Source organism: Gymnoscopelus microlampas, assembly GCF_963454915.1.
Source record: "Gymnoscopelus microlampas genome assembly, chromosome: 22".
NCBI classification, from domain to species: Eukaryota; Metazoa; Chordata; class Actinopteri; order Myctophiformes; family Myctophidae; genus Gymnoscopelus; species Gymnoscopelus microlampas.
In genome coordinates, this window is record NC_139959.1 from 25,701,348 (window position 1) to 25,726,938 (window position 25,591).

The 25,591-nt window shown below is 42.7% G+C and overlaps 1 protein-coding gene across 1 annotated transcript in view; it reads left to right on the forward strand.

Moving 5' to 3' along the window:
- LOC311038571 (cadherin-18) overlaps nucleotides 1–25,591 on the forward strand; it is a gene marked incomplete at both ends in the record, with an annotated part of 121,736 nt that overhangs the window by 54,692 nt on the left and 41,453 nt on the right. Inside the window, 6 exons of the mRNA XM_084048144.1 lie at nucleotides 5,453–5,620; nucleotides 7,083–7,270; nucleotides 8,116–8,369; nucleotides 13,192–13,334; nucleotides 21,316–21,437; nucleotides 24,535–24,652. Of these exons, the coding sequence (XP_083904270.1) occupies nucleotides 5,453–5,620; nucleotides 7,083–7,270; nucleotides 8,116–8,369; nucleotides 13,192–13,334; nucleotides 21,316–21,437; nucleotides 24,535–24,652 (993 nt within the window). The remainder of the gene's footprint in view (nucleotides 1–5,452; nucleotides 5,621–7,082; nucleotides 7,271–8,115; nucleotides 8,370–13,191; nucleotides 13,335–21,315; nucleotides 21,438–24,534; nucleotides 24,653–25,591) is intronic.

Consider the following 25,591-nt stretch of genomic DNA (forward strand, 5'->3'; position numbering starts at 1 on the left):
GCATGCCCAGATTATGCCTACAGTACATGGAGATCACTGCTGTCAGCGCAAATCAACATTGTTAGGCAACGGTTTTATGCCTAGCCTGGTTTTATGGTCAGCGAGATAACTCAATATTTGTATAAACCTCTGAGTGAAAAGTTTGTACATGCTCAGCCCTGGACTAATTGGAGTGACTGATTAAAAAAAAAAAAAAAGTTTTATGTTTTTTTTTGGGGGGGGGGGAGGGGGGGGGGTTAGACGTGGCCTCGCCACATATGGCGTTAGCACGACATAAAAAATAATCTGCACTATGTCACTTTAGGGGCTCCGTAGGTTTCCTTGGGCCATATGGATTAATATTTTGAATCTTCCAAATCTTCTCCGTATGCTGCTTGTGTGGCATGACGATTGCTGGGGGAGGTTGTTTGTTGACAACGTTAATGTTAAAAGCATTAGGCTGTAGTAGTCATTAGCATTATTGCAGGAAAACACAAGCAATGCGTATTTGGCTTCTTTGTCTTATTTGTTTGCTAATTTATCAGGCTGTCTTCTCAGTTCAGTCGACCATAGCTTCTCAGAACTTCACTCAGTCTCAGGGCTTTGTGGCATTGGCACATCGGGATGAGTGTGATTAAGTCTCCTAGCTGGTCGGTGCCAGATTTTTGTCAAACTACAGTACAGTGCAAAATACAGTAAATGCCCTGGTGTTCCAGCGGTTCGGACCAGGCTCGAATTGGGCAGCATTTCACTTGGTGAAATCAGCTGAGGCAAGACAGGCAGGGTATGAAGGACACTATGGCCACAGGGCATCATTTGTTGAGGGGTATAAAGTGGTGGGGATGCATTGTTTATAGTGTGTGTTCAATGCCTTGTATAGTGCGTGCGTGCGTGCGTGCGGTGTCTTTCTAAGCAGTGTACATGTTGACAAATGGCAGGGCATCGTCTGAAGCGGGGTAATTCATGGGTGGATATTAAAAGATGGAGGGGAGTAAAATTTCTCAGGCCAGGAGACATTTCATATTTCTTGGCGTGTGCTGACCTCCCTCCACAGCGCCATGAGTGACAGCTCTGGAGCAACAGGCCTTCTACGGGTAAAGCAGTAATAAGAGACTGCAAAAGGTCAGAACGTCTGTCTCGCCGTTGGTTTAATGGAAACTGGCCACCTGGCGAGTCTCCCTTTTTGAAGACCCTGAATTAAGAAATGCTAAGATTCCAGTTAATATCCAAGAACCAGCCAGGAGTAATTGGAGGAGCCTGCATGAATGGAGGAAAAGCTGTGCACTCGGGCTTAGAGTTGGCATTTGAAAGGGGTTTTGAGATGCATGCATTCATTATAAATGTATGCTATCTGTGCTGCAAGAACAGACAGCATTCTCTGTGTATTGGTATTTTCGGTGTACTGACTTGGAACCGATAAACAGCTTCCAGTCCCTATAGGAATAATCAAAGAGGAATTGTACTGCATAGGGAAGACAAATAGATGGACGTAATCATTATGAATCTCATTAATCACTTCAATGCCGTGCTGATACTGGCTTTTTATGGAACACGCCACCTGGAAATATCAAGATGAAGAATGAACAGAGAATGTCAGGACGCAGTGGTTGAAATAAAGTCGCATTTGATCACCTTATCCACCCTGCACTTTGAAAGGTTATGCTGTCTGAGATTAGGGCACTTTAAAGCCCTGATACAAGATCATGTGTTGAATGTTACTTGCTGCAGAGGCAGTTAAGCTCACATGATTACCCTCTCCTTGTGTCGGCGGTGCGTTCAACTCAAGATCATCTTATGATAGGGAATGCTTTGTAACCGCTGCTGGTAGTGTTGATCCATGTGTCGCAGACTGTTGCTGGATCAGCCAAGGTGCACAGATAGACTAAGAGACTTTGACAGAAGATGTGTAACCTTAGATCCCCGGGATGTTAATTCCACTGGCCTGTTGACCCACTTTCTACAACGGAATCTGCCTGAGCTTGAGTGGATTAGTTTTCCCTATTGAAGGAGGGAGGTAGAGAGAGAGAAAGGAACGAAGAAGGAATGAAAGACAAACTGGCTGGCTGGCTGGCTGGCTGGCTGACTGACTGACTGACTGTCTGACAAAACAAAAGAAAACCGGTGTGTACTGTAGAGAATAGTTTACTTGGTCTACCATGTTACCTTTAATACCTTAAACACCATATTAAACAAAATAGTTTCAAGCTGCATTGTGCTATTTCTGATAATCACAAGGCCCGGAAACAGTAATTGCTGTATGATGGTTTAATTGAGAAACAGTGGTATATTACTTAGCAATACGTGCAAATGTTGTTTCCCTTCTTCACTCAGAGCTCTTTGAAAAAGCCTGGCGTCTCCCTTGCTCTTTAACATCGACACAAAATGCCTTTGAAGTTGAACTACAGTGTCACTGAATGACAATCTATAGCCGCACAAAAAGCATTATCCAATTTAATTGCTCAATACATTTAACCTACCTCTTCACTTGACATGATAACAAAGCAGAAACAAACTGCCAACGGTGCCTTCTGTAAGTCTGTCTCACTTTGGCTGCCATATTCTGCTGGGTGCATGCAATGTTTTTTTTTTATTTTGATAGATGGGGGAGCCGGAGGAAGTACATTAGGAGAGGTGTGCCTTAATTGTTTTTGAAATAATGGCTTGTTATTGTACCCTCATTTATGGGTTGGGGCAGAGTAACACAAAGAGGCGTCATTGCAGAAAAAAGTAGGGAATGGCAAAAAAAAGTTAACATTTAAACCCTATTTGAAAAACAGCTAGGACCCTATTGGAAAAAAAAATGTATGTAAAGTATGTATCTACAGTATGTGTTACGTATAGTGGGAGGGCAATCGGCCAATTGTGCTGTTTATGCAGTTACTGTATATTCAATGTAACGTTACATGTACTAAATTGCAGTTGTTTTGTAATTTTGAAATAATGATTTTCTCGCACATTCTCTATATGAATCACCCTTATGGGAGACGGGTGGCTCGAATATACCAAAGAACATGGTGGGGGGGGGGGGGGGGACATGGACATGTGTTCCATGTCCATAATGGCCAGGGAGGTGGCCATATATCACTGCTTTAGCCAAGGGAAAGTTCATGGCTGCGTTTCTCCACGTTATTGTAGTAATAAATATGATGGAATGGGCTCCACAGAAAGTTGCATTCTCCACCGCATACAATACAAGTGGAGGAGGGCTAACCTTGAAAGGATGGGCTCACAGACACCCCCCCCCAACAACAACAACAACAACAACAAAATAACAAAAACAGACTGTTACTTAAAGGTTCACAGTTTCTTCACTCAGGCAATCGGAGCCATGAACAAGGACCCCATGTCTTCAACCTATAAATCACCTTTTTTTGTGTGTTTGGGTCTTTTTGCCATTTTTCAGTTGGTGTATCCAGTCTGGCTGATTTTTATCAGGCCCTTAGATAGAGAGCAGTGGTCTGATGTTGTCAACTGTCAATACTGTGACATCAGGCATGTCTGTATAATATATGCCCATATTATAGGCATAATCAAACCAGACAGACAGACAGACAGACAACTTGAACTTCATAGAAATATTGTAAGCACATTCTGCGGAGCATGTCACACCAGCATTTCACATGCTTGCGTGAATGAGGGACAAACAAACCGTCATTGAACTCTTTGAATCCATGACACTCAACTTCAAAAGGAAGTGCCATGCTCTCTCATTATACCTAGACATAGCGTTGTTTAATATTCATCCATATAGGCCGATATACTATAAAGAATACATCACATGGATGCACCTGGGATGTATCATCAGTGTTGTAGCCTGGGGTCATAGGGTGTTTCGGGTCTCGCAACATACACCCTCGCCCAGGTGACCCAGCCAGGGTTGATCAAGCCCCAACTTACATCCCAGGTAGCCACTACCCACGGTCAGTCCTATAGGGAAAGACAGGGCCACTCAGTCCGCTTCTCCGGAACTACTCTGCCTGAACACGGGGAGGCTCTGGCACGTGGAGGGACAAGGCTCTGTGGGTGGCCTCCTGGCCGGGCTCTTCCTTCGTCTCACCAGGTCCATGACCTGAGTGCTGTACAAAATCCGCTGCACCAGATCCGGTGCACCGCCCCGATCCAAACATTTCCTTCTGGTGCGATGGTTCCTTGGGCCGATACCACTAGATTGGGCCGTCTAATGGTATTAGCTCCACTTGCGGTTTGCTGGAATGGCCCTCCTAAAGGATTCACCGTGGGTTTGTTGGGCTTCTTCCTCAGGGAAGACACAGCCTGAGGCGCTAACCATACTGCTCCCGGTATGCCGTCTACATTCCGGCTGTCACCCATCTCTCCGGTGGTCACCAAACTATTCCTGGTTGTCACGTAGTCTAATTCCTATGGGTCACTATAAATAGAGTCACTAACTATAAAGAATACATCACATGGATGCACCTGGGATGTATCATCAGTGTTGTAGCCTGGGGTCATAGGGTGTTTCGGGTCTCGCAACATACACCCTCGCCCTGGTGACCCAGCCGGGGTTGATCAAGCCCCAACAACATTACATCCCAGGTAGCCACTACCCACGGTCAGTCCTATAGGGAATCAATCACTCTATTCATTCTATCATTCTATTCATTCACAGTTATTACTCTGCTGACTGAACATCCATTCTCATACAATGCATACCAAGAAAAAAGAAGAACGGAAAAGCCATTGATATGTGCTATTGGACAATGAGTATTGAGTGGTTGAGTGGTGTATTCTACTGATTCATCGTTAATGTTGTTGGGTGCATATCCTGTCACACTGTCTGAGGATCCAATACTGGGATCGTCAGACACATTTGATCCAAACAACAGTAATGGCACCTTCTTGAGCACATAATAATGAACTGCTTCCTGGTCACTCATAATTGTAGTCGTAAAGACTGTAAATGGGTGGTTACAGGTTAAGTATGGGCCTACTCTAGGGAGTTGTATGTTCATATGTTCATTTCTGTATTTGCTACAGTATGTTTGTATTTTATAGTTTTTATGTTTGGGGACTATGGATGGAAATGAGCTTCTAGCTAAATCTGGCATGTTTATGTTAATGAATTTTCACTTACAGTGCAGAAGAGAAAGAACAAGAAAAAATAAAAGTAACTTAATCGAAGGCAGCTGCAAATAAACAAGTAAAGTAAAGTATAAGTAAACATGTACTTCAGTAGCCTCCTGTCACAGTGCCTTTGAGCAAAGACACTGAACACCTCCCCACCTGCTTGCTCATTGGTAAATTGGCACCCATGGGAGCATCCACAGAATGCCCATTAATTAATATTTGTCTTCTCTAGGAATCATAAATAAACATACTAAATAATCCTGATATAAATGTTAAGTCATATCGCCTAGCCCACCGGCTAACCCTTTGATGTGTGATTGACTGTACCTCGTTTGGCGTGTAATGCCTCTCAGTCTAATGTCATGTTCCTTCTCCATGGCGCTTTCAGGGATCATCAGGACGGCCTTGTCGAACATGGACCGGGAGGCTAGAGAGCACTATGCTGTGGTCATCCAAGCCAAAGACATGGCCGGCCAGGTCGGGGGGCTATCGGGCTCCACCACTGTCAACATCACACTGTCCGATGTCAACGACAACCCCCCCAAGTTCCCGCAAAGTATGTATACTGTCTGAAGATAGAAATTATAAAGAGCTCAGCTCATTAATTGAATCATTGTATCTCTGTATTATTGTACATCTTTCTCTGATTTATTTTTTCCATAAATGAATGCCCTGTTTTATACTTAGTAGTATGACAGTGTCACACGACACGGTATGAGCTCTTTTTCTCCACTTCCTGAGAAGTGGACATACTGTACAATGCTTCTGCCCGACAGTGACAATATATTTTAGCATTTTGGAACAATGTCATGTAAAATTCGAGTCAATAAAGGCTATCAATTTGTGCCTTTAGAATTTGCAGCATATACACATTTAAAACCCCAGCATCTTCTGTAAGAATCCTCTTATCAAGTGTGTTCCCTCTGCATCTCCGGAGAAGAAGAGTAAACGTTTCAATACCTTTCATTTGAGCCGAGACACTTTTCAACTTTTTTTTTTGTGAGCAATTAAGTTCCCTCACAAAGGCTTTTCTCACACAGGATGTTGATGAATGGTTCGCAACTCTGTGCTGCTGTTTTTCTTTCTTGCTAGAAGTTGTAAGACTATAATTAACACCTGGGACATCGTGTGAACACAATTAAGATGCTGGTAGAATAGAAAATGAGCTGTAACCTTGCGCCTTGGGACCAGGTTTGAGAACCACTTGCTGAGCATGTATTTTGGGCCAGGAATTTAGTATGAAGACTATCTATAAAGTCAAAATCCATTCCTCATATTCTGTATCGGAAAGTATTATCCTGTCTATCCTGTGTTAATAATAGATATAACTATGTAATTATAAATTCATGGTAGCTTGTCTCTAAAAAGTACCTAATCACTTCCAGTCACTCAATAGCTATGAATTGTTCACTTTGTGCCACTGCGGAAACTATTACTGAACCATCAACATGTTCTGAATGATTGTGTGGCTCAGTGTTTTATAGACTCCATTTGAGTGCTATCAAATCCAGTTTAGTATTTAATGTCAATTTGAGAATTGTGGCATATTTTTTAATGACTTCCCCTAAGGGGAACAGAGGGTAACGGGGTCTAAATGCTTAGCTTGTATCATTTGCTCGATCAGTCAGGAAAAGCTGTGGAGTCATTTGGCTAAATTCATAACTTCATGCATACTACCCATACTGTGCAATGTTTTGCACCATTAATCTTCTTGAGTTAATTCTGTTTTTATTCCACCCACTGATGCTATCAGTTGGACACTTATTTTATACAAAATATTTTCAGTTAAATGAATGCCATTTAAACATGAATTTAAATAAGTCCTAGCATCACCGATCTATAATCCGCCTTGGAACATTCTGTACAAGAACATATCATATTTAAATCCCTGTTTAATATGAATATAACAGTAAACAACCATAACACTCTCTCGTGGACCATCACTTTCACTGCAGGCTGTGTGGTTGAAATGCTGCTTTTAAAATCAGCATCACTCGCACTTCAATGTTCTTCCACAGAAAATTACCAGCTTTACGTCCCAGAATCAGCACAAGAGGGGAAACCGGTGGGGAAAATCAAAGCTAATGATGAGGACGTGGGTGTCAACGCTGACATCAAGTACAGCATCATCAACTCGGAGGGCGCCAACACATTTTCTATATCCACAGACAGGGACACAGGAGAGGGAGTCATTAGCCTGAAAAAGGTAAATAAACGGTTCCTTAGAAGTAGGAATTCATTCTTTCTGAGACACTCCAAAGCGTTGGTTGCCTGACATTTTGTCTAGAAGGCATGCAGGCATCTTATTTTATCTTCAAGTGTTTGGGTCTTTTCTTTTTGCCATTTTTCAGTTGGTGAATCCAATGTTGCTCATTTTGAAGTGTATCATCTTTTCAATTTTATTTGCAATTTTGGGACAAGATTGTATTTATTTTTAATCAGGCCCTTTGTTTCTTTTTTTATCTCACTGTCTGTGTCTCGATTACCATCTAGACCAGGGGTCATCAACGTTTTTCAGGCCAAGGACCCCTAGCTGAGAGAGAGATGAAGCAGGGACCACCCCAACTTTTTTATAGATTTCATAGATAGCTTCATAGACTTGTTTGACAGCAATATCGTGTTGGATTCATATTCATGTGTATTTTCAGACATTTAACCACTTAAACCGTTAATACTTAGTAAACTTGACCTTTCACTCTGTACTTGGTCTTCTCTTTTTTTCTCCTCTACACCAAACCTCTTTGCCGAAAATAGCCGATCTACAAGCTCACAACGCCTCGCAGCGCGAGGCGTTGTGAGCTTGTAGATTTGCTATTTTTGGCCAAAGTTCCCCTCAGAATAGGGATGCTAGGGTTCAAGTGGTTAAATAAAGTTCCTATCACACAAAGAGTGTAAAAAGAGTGTACTAGTGCTCATATCAGCACGTCTTACTTAGCTTGGGGTAATGCAGCACCCATTGCCCTTTCCCGCTTTGCTGTCTTGCATTGCAAAACTACCTAAGTCAAACTACTGCTAACGACATCTTCTAATTGACTGCCATTCCCCCAACAGCCACTGAACTTCGAGAGGAAGAAGACCTACATGCTCCACATCGAGGGCACAAACATGCACGTGGACCCTCGCTTCACCTACCTCGGTGCTTTCAAAGACACTGCCACCCTGAAGATCACAGTGGGGGACGTAGACGAACCGCCCGTCTTCTCTATGGATTACTACATCTTCGATGTTTATGAAAACGCACCGACGGGAACGGAAGTGGGTGCCGTGACGGCTCGCGACCCCGACGGCAGGAACAGCCCCGTCAGGTAAGGGTCCCCCCCTATTTTTTACAGCAGGCATTTTCATGGGTAAACACAGCATGAAATAACTGTCCAGCAGAAGTCTAAGCTGACACACAGTAACCCACAGTTAACATTATTACTTTCAGTCGCTCTTTCCCCATTCCCATTTCCCCTTGAGCTCACATTGATAGCCAATCAATAGAGTGCATGCATCTACGCTGTCTACCCTAAACTGCAGGCTTTTCTGCTTCAAATGTTTTCAACAGAATTTAAGAGGCACTTTTGTAATTTCTTTCAAACTACTGCTTTACTGAAAATCATCCAGACCTTGTGATGGCTCTAAGTGGAATGGCTTTTGCATTTTTCAGAGCAATCAGAGGTGGAACATCAGCACTGTGGCAGTGCAGCAAGCATCCAGTAAGATCGTGGCTGTACTGTTTGAGCATACTCGTTGTTGTAATGATCCTGTCATTCAGAAAGGCATCAAATGCTCACATAATTTGAGACTAACTGTTTTGTGGTTGAGTGGAATGAGGGATCTCAAAGATGAAAATAGACACCTGAGAAGTTTCTCTTTCAGAATCTCATAATCCCCTGCATAGAAACGGCACTGAAATATCCTCTGGTTTCCTCTGCACTGTTGCCTATCATTTCACACATTATATCCTTTCACATATCGATTTATCTGTCAAAACATGTTTTGAGACAGATACATTTTAAGGAAGTACCTTGTGACACGACCATCACAAACCCATGGTATACCAAAGACGGAGAAGATGCAGGTAACGAACGGTAAGAAGCAGCTTAGTGGCAAAACGCAACCAGAAAGCTCAAACCTATGGTTATGTAAACAATAACCACAGTCCTATTGTTGATTAAACTATACAGACTCCACTTGCTGCATGCTCCTTTTAGCTGCTATTATAGTGCTGTTCCAGAACCCATCCTCACCACAAATGGAACAACTAGAGCACGTGCACACGAGCACACGAGTGTGCACACACACACACACGCACACACGCGTTTTTACCTACTGTAATCAAGCTGCTCATTTTGTATGAGTACTCATACCCTCACATAGTAACGTGGTAGAAAACATGAATGCACCGTGAAAACATCTTTGTAGGCTGTAGAGAGGCCATTCATATTAGCTTTAGGCTGAAAGCTATTACCATGTTTTGCACCGCGCAGTCACAGAGAACCTGTATTGTGAAATACTCTCCAGTCACTCTGCTCTCCCTTGGATTATTTTTAATTACCACCATATCACACCTATTAAATGATGGGATAGCTGGCTAGCTGCAATCTTCTAACTCCTCACACGATGATGTGTTTCTCATACATCAATAAGTTTCAATTTTCCGGTGCTATTACATGTTATAGGATCATAGTTCAGAGCCTTGCCACTTTGCTACAGAGCCTGGGGATTTCCTTAACAGCAGTTGAGTGCAGTATAGAGAGACTTATTATGGCCATATCTCTGTCTGCCACATTGGAACATGCACACCGCTCTATGTGAGAATGATGAATGATATGTGTTTTGAAGATGGATAACAGGTGGGATGGTTTAAAATGCTATCTTTGATGACAATGAGAATTCAAAAATAGTACTTTTGAGAACCAGTGTTCTAAACCATTTCCATTTGAACCCGGGGAAGAGAGAGAAAAAAAGAAAGCATAACCAAACGATATGGCTCCTCATGGCATCAGGATGAAGCAAGACTCAGTATTATGCCAGTGGTGGAAAAAGTACTAATGTTTCAAGTATCAACATTGCAATGTAGAAATACTCTGTTACAAGTAAAAGTCCAGAATTCAAAATGTACTTAAAGTACCAAAAGTAAAAGTACTCATTATGCAGAATAGGGATGTCCGATATTATCGGCCTCCCGATATTATCGGCCGATATTAGCATAAAAATTGATATCGGGAAAATATCGGTATTTTTTATTTTTTTTGCTTTATAAATAAGTTAGAGGAGTTCTTACTGTATATGGTGTGTGTGATATGAAATTTGAGCTTACCCTAATCACAATAATCCCCGCATATATCGGTATCGGTTGATATCGGTATCGGTAATTAAGAGTTGGACAATATCGGTATATCGGTTATCGGTAGGGATGTCCGATATTATCGGCCTCCCGATATTATCGGCCGATATTAGCATAAAAATTGATATCGGGAAAATATCGGTATCGGTTTTTGAAAAAAACATTTTTTTTTTGCTTTATAAATAAGTTACAGGAGTTCTTACTGCATATGGTGTGTGTGATATGAAATTTGAGCTTACCCTAATCACAATAATCCCCGCATATATCGGTATCGGTTGATATCGGTATCGGTAATTAAGAGTTGGACAATATCGGTATATCGGTTATCGGTAAAAAAGCCAATATCGGACAACCCTAGTTATCGGTAAAAAAGCCAATATCGGACAACCCTAATGCAGAATGTCCCATTTCACAAGTTTTCAAAAAATCTCTTGAAAATAGCAGATCTACAAGCTCACAATGTGTCGCATCGCAACACATTATGATCTTTTAGATCGGCTATTTTCAAATAGCCGATCTAGTATATAGGGCTGAAGTGGTTACTGTATGTTTTGTAATAATAATCAAAATCTACAAAGTAACTAGTAACTAAAGATTTCAAATAATTGCAGTGGAGTATTTGCCTCTGAGATGTAATGGAGTAGAAGTCAAATTGGAAATACTCCAGTAAAGTAAAAAATACCTCAAAACTGTACTCAATGTTGAGTAAATGTACTTAGTTACTTTCCACCACTGATTATGGCTCCCTTTGATCACAATGGTGTGTCAGCTTTCCCTGTCTATTCATTGCAGTCACTGAGATAAAGACATTATGGAACTGACACTTCAAATGTCACACAGGAATCATCAGTGTGTTCAAATAACCAAACAATGCGCGCACATGCACACACACAGCAACATACGCGCGCCAATGAAGGTTCTATTCCATTCTGGTCAAACAGAGTCAGGGTGCTGATATTGTACATTTTGGCTCACTGGAAACACTCTGCTACACCAGTGGGTTTCAAAGTGTGGTCCAGGGACCCTCATGGTTCCTTGAGGGGGTTTCAAATGGTCTGAGAGTGTACTAATCAAACCAAGGGTCCATTTGGTTCCATTTGTACACTCTGAGAGTTATGGAGGTCCTTGAAATTAAAAGGTTTGAGAACCACTGTGCTACATGAAATGTAACAAAGCCTTCGTTAGTATCATTGGTAAAACCTGTGAGGGATGTAGGAATGTCTTTCCAATATGGCTGCTGCACATAGAGCCTATATTGTGCATGATGGCAGATATCGTACTATTGCTTTGATCTGTGTGCTGCTTTCATGTTAAGCCTCCAGAGTAACAGCGCAACACTGTCACTCAGTCCCCCGTGAAAATATGACAACACAAGCAACCCACTATGCTAATTCTTATACTTGACAAAGTGGCTGCTTACTGCTTACTACCCAAACTTTGTCTTACTCTTTGCTCTTTCAGCCGAAATAGCTTCGCTGAGCTCTTTCATCCCAGGCATTTAATAAACCATGACAGTATTTCTGCTGCGCGTCGCCCGCTACAAGCTCTGTAAGAAACAGTTCATTATGTCAAATGAGAGCAATCCTTACTGTATTATCCCCACACCTCCTTTTTTTCTCCTCTCTCCTCACATTTTCCACGTCAATGAGCATTTGTTGACTTTTATATTACTCAGGGGAATAAAGGCTGGATTAAAGGTGTAAACGGGTCATTAAAAGATAAATTAGGACATACACAGTCAATGTTGATTTCATGCTTCCACCCCAGAGAGCTGCAGCTGAATTTAGATTTAATTCCCCTTGCGTGCATTTCATCTTGTTTTAACGACGGCATTTGGCATTAGTAAAATCATCACTACATTGTAGACATCACCAGCTGACTGTCATCTTAGTTTGACTCTAACTAACTATGATAAAATATTCAAGACAATTGCTGTTTTCAGACCACAAAGTAGAGCAATAGGGAAGGTTGCTGTTTGTGTCACCACAGCACCAAAGCTATGCAAATACTGTAAGTTAAAAAAAAAAAAAAAAAAAATACCAAATATACCAAATGAACCCTTGTGTCCCTATTCTGGAGCGAACATTTGGCAAACATATCAGATCTACAAGTTCATAACGTGTTGCGTTGTCACCCGTTGTAAGCTTGTAGATCATTTATTTTCAGCGAATAGATTTGGCGTAGAGGTCAACTAGTGTTTAAGGGTTAATTTGAGAAGGGATTGTCTGATGCTCTAATTATTATGTTAAGTTAACTAAAAGGCAGGCATTGGAGCTACAAATACTACTCAAATCAAGGGATTTGACAACTTCCTCAGGCTGACCTGGTAGCAATGCTTGACTAGTAACCTCAACCTCCTGTGATCGAAACCCACCATGGGTATCATTTTTGTCCCTCTCTCTCTGCATAGTTTTTGTGTGGTTGGGGTTAGGATTAAGGTTAGGTTTAGGCATATTTTTGTGAGATTATGGTTAGGATTAGGGTCAACATGCGACGTCACCATGGCGTCCCGTCATGTCAAAACTTGACTTTCAAGGGCGTCCTGTCATGTCAAAACTTGACGTTTCAGGGCTACTGACAGGGCGGTAAAATGTGACGCCTTGGGAGAGAGAACGGGTTGGCTGGTCGTCATGTTAAATGCTATGCCAGGATGACCACAGCACTGCTTCGGGAAGTGACCGTGTTGTCTGGATAACCTTTGTCGGGTCACTTTGGCGGTCACTCTCACCCTGCAGCCTCGCCGGACATCCAATTTTGTAACAAATCCCTGATCTTCTTGTTTCCTCTATCGACAGGTATTACATGGACGATGAAGGGAGTGCAGACGAAGACAGGTACTTCACTGTCGACGAGGACAGTGGCATGATCAGGACGAGCCAGTCCCTGGATAGGGAGGCCACACCGTGGCACAACATCACTGTGACCGCCTCGGAGGTTGGTAGGTACCCACCAGCTGCTCTCTCCATGAACCGAGCATTTCACAAGCCCACGTAAATGTGTATAACCTTGTTCAGATTTCAGATTAGAGATGTACTGATACCGTTTTTTCCTTCTCGATGCCGATTCCGATACCCATAACTTGCACTTCGGTTGATACTGAGTACAGATCCGATGCCAGTGTACCCCCACTTTAAGTATTTGGCCGTGGACCCCCATTTGAAATTATTTTGTGCCAGGGACCCCCTTATAAGATTTGTTTTTTTTTAAGATGTTTTTGTTTTAAATAGCAGATCTAAAAGCTCACAACTCGCTGAGCTTGTAGATATAGGGTTAAAGTGGTTAAACTGATTTTGATGCGCTATTACTTAATGTTGCTTTTATTACCACAACAATTGTTTCACATTACAAAATCCATTATATTTCTCATGGACTTTTTGCATAAGATGTCATTCATTCATTCATGCATGGACAAAAGACGGGTTGAAATGTATTCTTCTCCCTCTATCACTTCATGAGCCTTATCACTTAAGTGATAAGGCTGAATTTTAAAGGGTTAAACCTCATAGCTACAGTAGATGATGAGGGTTAATCAGTTCCCTTCTTCGTGGACTGATGTTATCAAACCTATTAGCCTCTCCCCTTCCCCTTTTGTCAAAATAATGATTTGCTAATTGTTTTGGCCTACTACTCTACAGATGTCCTCTAATCTGAGGCAACATGCGCTGCTTTTTCTACTAACCGCTGACGCAGCAGGCCTTCATGAGCCCGTAACATTGACATGAATTAAAGGCTAATAGTGCTTGAAGTCAGACGGCATTTAGTGGCATGTTGTTGCATGTCTTTTCCACAACAGATTGATCACTTCAGTGGTTTCATGGAATGCTGCTACTGTTAAAGCTATGTTGCTTAGTAACAGGGAAGGATAGCCAGACAGACAGACAGACAGACAGACAGACAGACAGACAGACAGACAGACAGACAGACAGACAGACAGACAGACAGACAGACCTACTGTCAAGTTTACAATATACCTACTGTGTATGAACTGCATGCATGCATGAAATGCACCATAAACAGATCCATCGACAGAGAGATATGCATAATAATCTGTAAGATTATCAGCACCCACACTCTGTGTCATGAACAGTATTCTAGGTATATTTCGGGAAAAAGTGGGTCAAAATGGTTGTGTTATGATTCTGCTTAGAACTGTGTTAATTAATTGATTAATGGAAATGTTTTGCTTTCTTCCCCAATTGTCCCCAATCCATTCAGTACTGTCTTATATAATCATGTAGGCACTGGAAATGTAAGGGAAATGTATTTATTCATGTGTTTTACAATTGGTGTTGAGTGTCCTCGGGCGCTAGGACCCTGCAGCATTCCTTTTTGAGTGGTTGGTTCCGTATAGTCAAACGTGGCCAGAGGTGTTGCCAGAAAGTAAAAACCGGGAAAGCATCTGTGTCATTTTAGCTAAAAGAAAAACAGCTAACGCACATCCTCCGTTCCTGTTGGTGCTAAGCAAAACTGAAAGAACAGTAAACATAAGAACAAAGCGGGGCTTGCAACTCACTTTTTTTATGCTCCAGAGGTTATTTATTTATAACAAACAGGTAGTAAATACGACGTTTCGACCCTTTACGACCTTTCGGCTTTTTCAAGTATATGTATACTGTATACTGTTCATATGTATCCAATGTATACTTGAAAAAGACCGGAAGGATATTGAAAGGATTTGAAATTCCTGAACAATCGGCTTCATTTACGGTCTGTAGAAACCAATGGCCTCGCTTTGTCCATTCCTTTTATTCAGTCTATGATTTTGCCTGGCCTGAGATGAACTGTGAACAGTTTAATTGAGAAAACATACTGTACGGTGTCATACTGTGGCAGTATCAGTACATCAACATACTGAACAGTGTAACAGTGGACAAATACATAATAGCCCATGGGGTCAGATTCATAGAGATAAAGTATGGCTATAAAATGTGTGGCATAGTACATACATCAATATAAACAAATCTTCGACAGTGTTACACTCGCTCGCTCACACACACACACACACACACACGCACACGCACACGCACACGCACACGCACACGCACACGCACACACGCGCTCTCTCTCTGTCTCTCTGTCTCTCTGTCTCTGTCTCTCTCTCTCTCAAAATAAAATAGGGCTAAAGTGGTTAATGTATGTTTCATAATATCATAATTGATATCTGAAAATTAACTAAAGTTTCCAAATAATTGTAGTGGAGTAAAAGTACATTATTTGCCTCTGAGATGTAGTGGAGTAGAAGTAAAAGTATTGGAAATTGGAAATACTCAAGTAAAGTACAAATACCTCAAAATTGTACTTAAGTACAGTTACTTTCCACCACTGCAACTACTAGATCACCTCCCGCAACCCTATCTGCCCCCACTGCATAATATCCCAAGTGAGGAAGGCGCACTTAGTTTGTCCCTAACAAGGAGCGCTTGACATGTCCTACTTTCAATTTAATTGGACAGTGTTCAAATTACATCATTATGCCTTTTTACAGTAGGATATTGCTATGTAATTCTGAAATTGGATTAGTATTTTTTCACGTTTTAGAGACATTAAAAGCAGTGCACAGATTGAGCTCTCTTTTAGGAAACGTAGACTTGCCTGCACAATCCTGAGATTCACGAGAATCTCTCACAATTTCCAATGCTCTCCTCTTTATCTAGACCGTATGTGGGCGATGAACTTGCAATGTATAGAAAGTGTTATTCATAGGCTTGGTGCAGTAAGGATTTGTTAAATCTTTAGACCTTGCCAATGTCATTTTGTAAATAAATAAATAAATAAATACATACATACATGCCTCTAATCAATTTAACTAATCCAATTTGTTCGAACATATTCATTCAATTAGTATATGTTGTTATATTTTAACATTTTACACACAGCACACTTGTATCAAAATCAGATTTCCGAATTGCACATCCTTCTGTATAAGGGCATAATGATGTTGGCTGTAATTAATATTTAATTTGAACACTGTCCAATTCAACATGATTAAGTGGTGGAATTAACAATTAGCATGCACAAGAAAACAAGGATGAAGCCCGCCATTTGCATATTGATTAGACTAGAGTTCAAGTCAGTTAGCATATATTTTAGCGTATTATTTATTTTATGTATTTATTCATTTATTTTTCATAATCAACTGTACCAAACCAAACAAGTCCCTATATTGTTTCAATGTCCTTTTGCTTACTTTGGAAAATAATTAAATCAATTCAGGCCCCAATAGCTTCAAGAATTCCTATCAGGTAACTTGGGCCAATTTGTCATCACAATTAGGCAAATCCTTTCCCAACAGTCAGAGGTGCTGCATGCTAATGTTTCTTTATCGCTTCACCTCTCCTTAGTATTCAAGGATATTATTGCATGTTCATATACTGACTCTCTGAGGGTTTTTTTCTGAATTACAAAGTGTAGCTGTGAACCTTGAATCATTTGTCTGCTCGTCCTTGTAAGAAAGCCTTTCAGTCATTCATGGCTGGCATGCTGAGCCGCTGTCTGTACTGAGTCGACTATTGTTCAGAATTTCAATAAGATAACCTTCACAAATAAGTCGATTTAACCCATTAAGACCTGAGGCGATTCTTAAAAATGTTTTCTAAATCCTAACCGTTTTTTTAAAAAGATTTTTCAAAAATAGCAGATCTACAAGCTCATAGCGCGGCACTCGGTGCCGCGCTATGAGCTTGTATATCTGCTATTTTTGAATAGCCAAAGACATCTAAAGTGACACAGATGCGTTCCAGGTCTTAATGGTTTAAGAGGAGCATTTTTTTATTTATTTATTCAGGGTCCTATGTTAGGGTCTGATTATGCAATGTTTGTTAAACAGTATGCTATGATCTATAAACCATTTAACCTTGAGAATTGAAAGTGGCTTAACTTCTCTCAGGAAGCTCTGAGAAAGTTCCCCTTTCATGACTTTTCCTAAATATATGTTTCAAACCATCTCCGTTTTTTTTTTTTTTTTTTAACTCATTATAAATATGAAATACATACCATGTATCCCATCCCAGCCGTTTTATTTCGGCTAAATTGATCGCTCTCCCCCTCTCTCCCCCTCCCTAGAGCACTTTACACCTCGAGACCCCCCACAGAGCGGCCCGTAGACAGCAGACTTTGCTGTGGCCATGTTGCCATGTCTGCTTATTCTAAGCGACTTTGGGCTTGTTTTTCCACGTCTTTCTATTATTATTATTATTATTATTATATATATAATTACATTATAATGGTAATAATTTTCTACTCCACTACAGCTCATAGGCAAATCTTGTACTTTTACTCCACTACAATTATTTGAAAACTTTAGTTACTTTGCAGATATAAATATATTTTCATACTTGTTTAGATTAGAGCTCCATGTCCTTTGGTAATTTTTTTTTTATTAGGTGAATATTTATATAAAAAGGCCTAACCAGGGACTGGGGTTGCAAATTAGCCTCGGCTATAAACCCCACAATGGTTTGATGCCTCACTGTTTTGTCAGGGCACAACGCATGCAGTAACATTTTCATAGACCTGACTGCTCATTTCTCTCGCAAAATTTGGCAACCCAATGCTGCGCCAACAGTACTGATCTACAAGCAGAGGGCTCGTCAGCCAGCGACTGTTTTATGTTTGTAGATCAGATATTTAGCGCAGGAGTAGCAGGAATGAGCACATGTGTGGAACATAGCGGTGTGTTCTCTTGTTACGCTGACAGGCAGGAGGAGAGGAGACGTTTCTGTCAGCGTGAACAGCTGATAGAATGAGAGCTTTACGCTCAGACAATAATGTGAATATTATATAATATAATATTGGTTTGTCAAGAGATATCCATGTGTTTTGGACAATGGAGATAGTCACGTAATTAGACAGTGGCTTCAGCGTTCATATAGGCTCCATGTTTCCCTCAAGAGTTTAATGTGACGCTACAGATTGCACTGTTTTATACGCTTTTTTTATAAACATTTTACAGAATCTGCAGTTACCATTACTACTAAATTACTACTTTTTAAAATGTTTCTGCCTGCAACAACAGAGTGAGTGAGCTAACTGACTGAGCAGAGTGGAGTTGAATGGCTATTTAAAAGACAATGGAACCCCCCACTGGGTGGGTGAGAAGGTGTCAGTCAGTCTGGTCCAAAGAGGTGAGACAGGAACCAATAGCAGAGCTTGATTTCTTGTCCAAATTGACCGTTTAGCAGGCTGTGTGTAGGATAATGCAACCCCAGTCATGCCAGTGTTAAGGACCCCCTTCCAGCCCAGCACCCATGGAATCTTCCTAACTTTCCAATCCTATTTGGCAGCCAGTTTAATATTAGCAATTCAAATCAATACAGCAGAGCTACCATAAGTCCAAAAGCTATTTCTCCCTGGCTCTCGTTTTCTTTGCCCAGTTCCTTAGCGCTTAGTCTTCATTGCTCTCGCTGTAACTCTGTGGACAAGCGTGTCAGCTAAATGCCTGAAAGGCAAAATGTAAATGTTTTTGCTTCGCTATCAATCACATGACCACAATAGCCTCCTGTGGTGGTGTGCGCGTGGGCGGCCGCGGCGACTACGCTCAGGCTGGGTGAGGACAGACACATTCACACCTATGTTGTGTAAACGTGCGCTCGCGCACAGCTTACTAGCTTCATCCCTCAGCATGGCACGCCAACGAATTGCTCATGCGAATGCAGAAACGGGGCAAATAATCCATCATAACAACAAGTAGAGTACACCAACTGAAGCCACAAAAAAAAACAAATAGGCTGCCACAACAACAGCCTGCTCACATATGCTTTACACTGCACTAGATCACCTCCCTGCAACCCTAGCTGCCCCCGCCTGCCTGTCAGGGGAAATATATCCCAAGTGAGGAAGGCGCTAGGCTTGTCCCTAACTAGGAGCTCTTGACATGTCCTACTTTAAATTGAATATTACATGAGCAGAGCACCCACCGAGACCTGTCTGTAGGTTAGGACTGGTTAAGAGCACGGGTGTCGGGTGCCTCAAGTTTGGCACTGCCTGTGGAGTCTAGCCTGGTAAACCCTCCCTCCAGAAATCTCATTTCCATTTGATTTCTGGAGTGAGTCTGGCCTGATCCGCCTTTCTGCAATATTGGCTGTGTACGCCGAACTGACGAGCCTATCAGCGTCGTCGCTCATCGTTCTGTGATTGACAGCGACAGTTGGCCAATCAGGTGGCGAGTTCGAGTGAGCCCGAATGAAGCCGAGTGCACCCTGAGTGCCTCCGACAAAAGACGAACGGCAGCCATTGTTGTTGTCCGAGTGCCTTCACGTCTTACTTTCGTTTTTAAAACGGTCTCAAACTTTTTTTTTTGAGGCACGGAATCAGTGGCGGAACAACTGAAAGCCGGGCCGGGAGGCAGAGCACAGTGATCAGGCCCCCCCCCGTGCCACCACGCACGCGCGCACAGCGCGCGTGCGTGGGTGCACATCCCGCGCGCGAAGCGCGCGGAAAATTTTGCGGGTTTGGGTCGGGTCGGGTCACCTTTTGGGGGGCTTTTTGTCACTTTATTTCGGTTTTAGGGTTAGGATAGGGTTAGGTTAGGGTTATGTTGTTTAATTCTTATTTCTTCCCCGGCCCGGTCGCGGCGACCGGGCCGGGCCCTCCAGGGTCGCGGGCCGGGAGGCGGCCGCCTCCCTTGCCTCCCCGGACGCTCCGCCACTGCACGGAATTTACTATTAAGATATTGTTTGGATAGAATTTAGTTGTTTAACTTCATATATGTGGTCAATTAATCATGACAGAGCCTATTTAAAAATATAAATTCAGAGAACCGGGAGGGGCGGGCTGTGACACGCATGTATCCCAATAAGGCAACCTATTTTGGGCATGGCGATCTCAAAAGTCCCGTTGCGTCATATTAGTGACGGAGGTGGTAAAAATCCACTGCAATTGGCTGAAGGGGAAAAACGATCATTGGCTGAAGGGGTTGTCAGTCAACGGTATTACTCCCGCCCAACTCCAGCCCACAGCCAATATTGCAGAAAGGCGGATCAGGCCAGACTCACTCCAGAAATCAAATGGAAATGAGATTTCTGGAGGGAGGGTTTACCAGGCTATGTGGAGTCAGGACCACAGGCCTGGAATTGGATAGATTCAGCATGTCTAGTCGATTCAACTTCTGGGATAGCCATTTTTAACCCATTTAGACCGGGAAAGAATCTGTGTCATTTTTTATTTATTTCTTTGGCTATTTAGAAAAAAAATCGTGAAAGTTTGTGCAAATCTTTTGAATATATCTTTTTTTAACTCAAATCTTTGCTTCTGGGGGTTCTACAAATGTCTTCTAAATCCTACAGTTCTTTTTTGAACAATTTCTATGTCAGTGGTTCTCAAACATTTTCATGTCAAGGACTCCCACAAAATTATATGTATTTGGCCGCGGATCCCCATCTCAAAATATTTCGTAATAGGGAGCAAAATCTCAACATTTTGAGATTTGAGTCAAAAATGTTCCCTTTTAAAAAAAAAGACAAATATTTGCACACATTTTCAAAAATTGCAGATCTACAAGCTCCTAGCATGGCAAAGTGCCGCGCTATGAGCTTGTAGATCTGCTATTTCTGAATAGCCCAAAGAAATCTAAAACGACACAGACGCGTTCCCGTATTGAATGGGTTAATGGGTTATTGGGTTAAGGGTTGGCTTCTGTATTGTTGTTCGACCGGCCACGGCAAACAGCAGAATGTCCATCCTATTCACGTTCTGTGATTAGGAGCAAAATGTATTATAATAATAGCACAATGTTCCTCAACTGAAGTTGCTCTTTGCCAGTGACCCTGCGTCAGGACATGCTGCGACCCACTTTTGGGACCTGAGCGTCTGGTTGAGAAACATTGTGCTGTGCAGATGGCTACTCACCACGGCTTATTAATCATACATGAATTCTGTTTTTTTTCCCTTCTTTCTTCCCATTTCACTTCCTTTCATCACAGAGAACCCCAGCCTCATCAATCACGTCCCTGTCACTGTTCAGGTGCTAGACGTGAATGACAACCCGCCGGAAATCGCCACAGACGAAGAGGTCATTGTGTGCGAGAGTTCAAAGCCAGGGCAGGTGAGTGTCTCATTATAGACCATGCTAAACAACTGTAATGCACCTCTCTCTCTCTCTCTCTCTCTCTCTCTCTCTCTCTCTCCCCAGATGCACATATAAACCAGTGCACCTACAGTACACACACACACACACACACGCTCGTGTGCGAATAACCGCACCCGCAGGTGCTGAGAGCTGAGTATTATCTCCAAGCAGCTGCCGTGGCCACATGCATTATGCAGTGAACTGTTGTTTGCACTAGCAGTTTAGGTTCTGTGCTGAGAGTCAAACAGCTAGAACATTCCAAAAGGAGAGAGCTGGTTAATCGTCTTATTTATGTATTTATTTATTCATTTATTCGTGCATTTATTTATTCATTTGTTATTGTGAAAACGTATAATTTACCTACAGTACAGTATAATGACATTATACCCAAAACAGGGATGCCTGGGTGTGTGTGTGTGTGTGTGTGTGTGTGTGTGTGTGTGTGTGTGTGTGTGTGTGTGTGTGTGTGTGTGTGTGTGTGTGTGTGTGTGTGTGTGTGTGTGTGTGTGTGTGTGTGTGTGTGTGTGTGTGTGTGTGTGTGTGTGTGTGTGTGTGTGTGTGTGTGTGTGTGTGGGCAGAGAATGATGGGGGTGCCAAACTCATGTAAAGAGATGTCAGTGGGGAGAAAAGAGCTGAAATCTGCTGACATACTTATGGCTTCAGTCTGTCAGTCTTGACTTGCCCATTAGTAACCATTAGGCTAATAATTGACAGACAATTACATAAACTAAGGCCAATTTTGTACCCATCGAAAATAACAGATTCCCTCTCTCTATTCTCTGTGTACTCCCACTTTTCACTTATTCTGCCTTATATCAGAGCAGTTAGCGGGTACAGTAGTTCAGTCTGCATTCAGCAGGGTGAACTTGTGCAGCAGCTTAGCTGCTATCATGAAGGATGCTGGGCTTGTATCACAAGGAAAGTTGTCACTTCAATGTGTTTTGCTTGTGTCGGTTGAGGTGTTCTTATAAGCCCTGTGTTGCAACTCTCCTTTTTTTTAGGGTCCTGGTTTTACTATTTTAATAGAATGTGCAAGAGAGCAACACGGATAAATAGCAATGTATAAACTCTGCTTGTGTCACATGTGTACCCATGATGTCCTTGGTTCATGTCGAGGTCAGGACACGTTTAGTCCTCTTGTTGTTGGTTAGATGTCGAACATAGCTCAATGACAAAATTACTGAATGAACCTCCGATAGGCTATTTGCCTGTTTATGATATTGGCCAGAAAATCCTGTTTTCTAGTCATACAATATTGCCATTGAAAGACAAAAGTACCATGGCACACTATATCATTACCACCACGAACAAGGGGGGCTTCAAAACTCTGCGGGGTCTAGGGGTTGAAATCCACCGCTGGGCCACACTCGTTGCTGAGTGGATATAGTCTAGACGGACACAATTGGCCATATTCAGGGGAGGTTGATCATTATCACGGTGCTGACTCCCATGGTCTGGGGGCAGTATGACGCAATATGGGTGCGGTGTACAGTACTGTAGGTCACAACAAAACCAGGTGCAGAATAAAGTATACACTAACAAGAAAAACACTAGCAGCACAGTAGCAAAACAACAACAACAACAACAACAACAACCAGCCCACGTTAGCCTGAACAACCAAAACACCAACAGCAGAGCAGCAGTGATACAAATGAAAATGTAAATTGATTCGCTACCATAGGTCCTGCATAGACAATTAAACAGTGTTAAATAAAGGCTCTCACATGGTGGGCTATATCCAATCTGTCCAGGATGTTATTGTGCACATGCATTACAGCCAGATGTGTCCACCCCTTCTGGCTCATGTTGTCAAGGTTTTTTTAAGATGTGAATTCAGCTGAATGATCTTTCCTGACAAGGCAGCTGAACACAGGGAGAAACAGAAAAAGTTTAACAAACATCTCAACCTCTTTGAACAGCCCCCTCATTTGTGGATGCCGTGCAAGTCTTGGCAACCTCCTGGTCAGAGCTGAATGATTTTTGTCTTCCTAGGCCAGGTCAGACATTAAAGTCAGCTGTAATTCCAGGCGTGATCCGTTGACCCTCATTCAGTCCAGAACATTTTTGATTGGCTGCAGCCTATTGGGATCAATTCGCCTTGCAGTGTGCATATCTGAACTGGAGCGGATGTACCGGTCTGTCTGTTTGCTTGCATGTATGTGTGAGTGGAAATTACCAGATACAATAGGTAGGCTCTAGACTTGATATGAGCAATAAATAATAAATAGAAACCAGACAGCAGCAATGAGGGAGGCTTCTCTCTGGGCATCACCCCCCCCCCCCCCCCCCCTTAGACCTTCATCTGAATTCTGTTTCGACTAAATTCAGGACTCCATAACTGTGCATGTATTTTTCATATTTTAGGTTTTTGCTTTGGCCCACTATTGCGCCTCCGCCACCACTTCCAGCGATTATGCCTGTCGACGGGGGGCGCTGAACAGTAGAAGTAGGATGGAGGGAGACACTGTATCCTTCCGATGGAGCCCCCCGCCCCCCGCCCCGCTCTCATCTCGTGACAAAAAAATGGTTTGCCGGTTATAAAGGAAGGATCGAGAGCTCGTCACAGCACTCGAACATTCCTTATCACAGCTCCCTGCCTTGTTGGGGTCTGTTAGGTCACTTTTCTCCCGGGCCCTGAGTTTCTCTCTGTCCCGCCGCTCACACAGAGCCTCCTACGGTGTAAGTGTAACAAGCTCACAAAAGTGGCAATAGGGATCCCGCGGTGCGCTCCCCTGTCACTGATTGATGCTAAACCCCCCTCCCTGGCAAAAGTCAAACAGTGACAAATCCTGGTACAACCGTGTCGGTCGCCTTCACAGTGTCTAGTAAGGTAAGAGGAGAGAGCAAGAGGACGGGGGAGAGTTCCTAAGCCAGCTGTTATGATGAAAATGGCGAACCGATTGTGATGAACTAATCATTACACGGAGAGCTGAGTGTGTGTATTGGATGTGAGCGTGAAGTGATTTAACAAAGGGCTATGTGAAAGGTGCAGGTGTATTGCCTCGTGCTTCACAACAACCAGGCGCTGGCTTACACGTGCGCTCCCTTCTTTTCCTCTGAAAAAAAACAACAGGTGATCCAGACGATCACGGCAGTGGACAAGGACGACTTCGCCAACGGACAGCGGTTCTCTTTCGCCCTGCCGAGCGAGTTGCCTCTTAATCCCAACTTCACCCTAAAGGACAATGAAGGTAATTAAAGCAATCAATGTGTTTGTGTGTTTTTCTTATGAGGTTTTTTCTCTCTGCTAAACCCTCCATAAATACGCTCTGCCTTTAGGGAAAGTGGCTCGTCCCTCATCATCGCTCACTTTCAGAGCTCCAATAACAATCCCTTCGGACCGTTGAATCCCACATACCTTGGAGTTGTAATTATAAATGTGTGCTTTGTCGATCAAGGGTGTCGCTGACATTTTGAGACACATTGACTGGCATTGAGTGAGTTGTGCATGTGCGTGCGCGTGTGCGTGTGTGTGTGTGTGTGTGTGTGTGTGTGTGTGTGCGAGCGAGCGAGCGAGCGAGCGAGCGTGTGTGCTTGTGTGTCACGTAGGGTTGTTGTTTTACCAATTATGTATTTATTTTGCGAATGCAAAGTCCCTGGCCTGGCTCAAACAGTTAAAACAAGTGTTTTATGGCTGCCTTATGCCTTACGTGAAGCATAAGGCCGTTTCAATTCATTCCTATGGAAGTCACATGGTTTGATAAAACTGACATGCCTTAGGGGAGGGGGGGGGTAAAGCCAGAGAGCGGCGAAGCAAGTCAGCTTTATCAAACCATGTGACTTCCATAGGGAATGAATTGAAATGGCCTTATGCTTCACGTAAGGCATAAGGCAGCCATAAAACGAGTGTTTTAACTGTGTGAGCTAGGCCCCTAAGCCAAGCGGCTACCTCCTGATCTGCTGTGTGGAGGGCGGCTGTAGTCCTCCTTTCAGTCTTTGGCTTCGGTGATGCGCCGCATTGTTTGCTCCTCTCCACAAGCACACAGTGTGCTTGGGCTACTGCCTCATTTGTGAAGGCTGGCCAAGCGGGGGCCATATCCAGTCCTGAATGAATTAAGGGTTGACCACTGTCTCCTTGGTAGGTTGGTGCCAGGGACCTGCCGGGTGGGGTCTGACACCAGGTTTTTTTC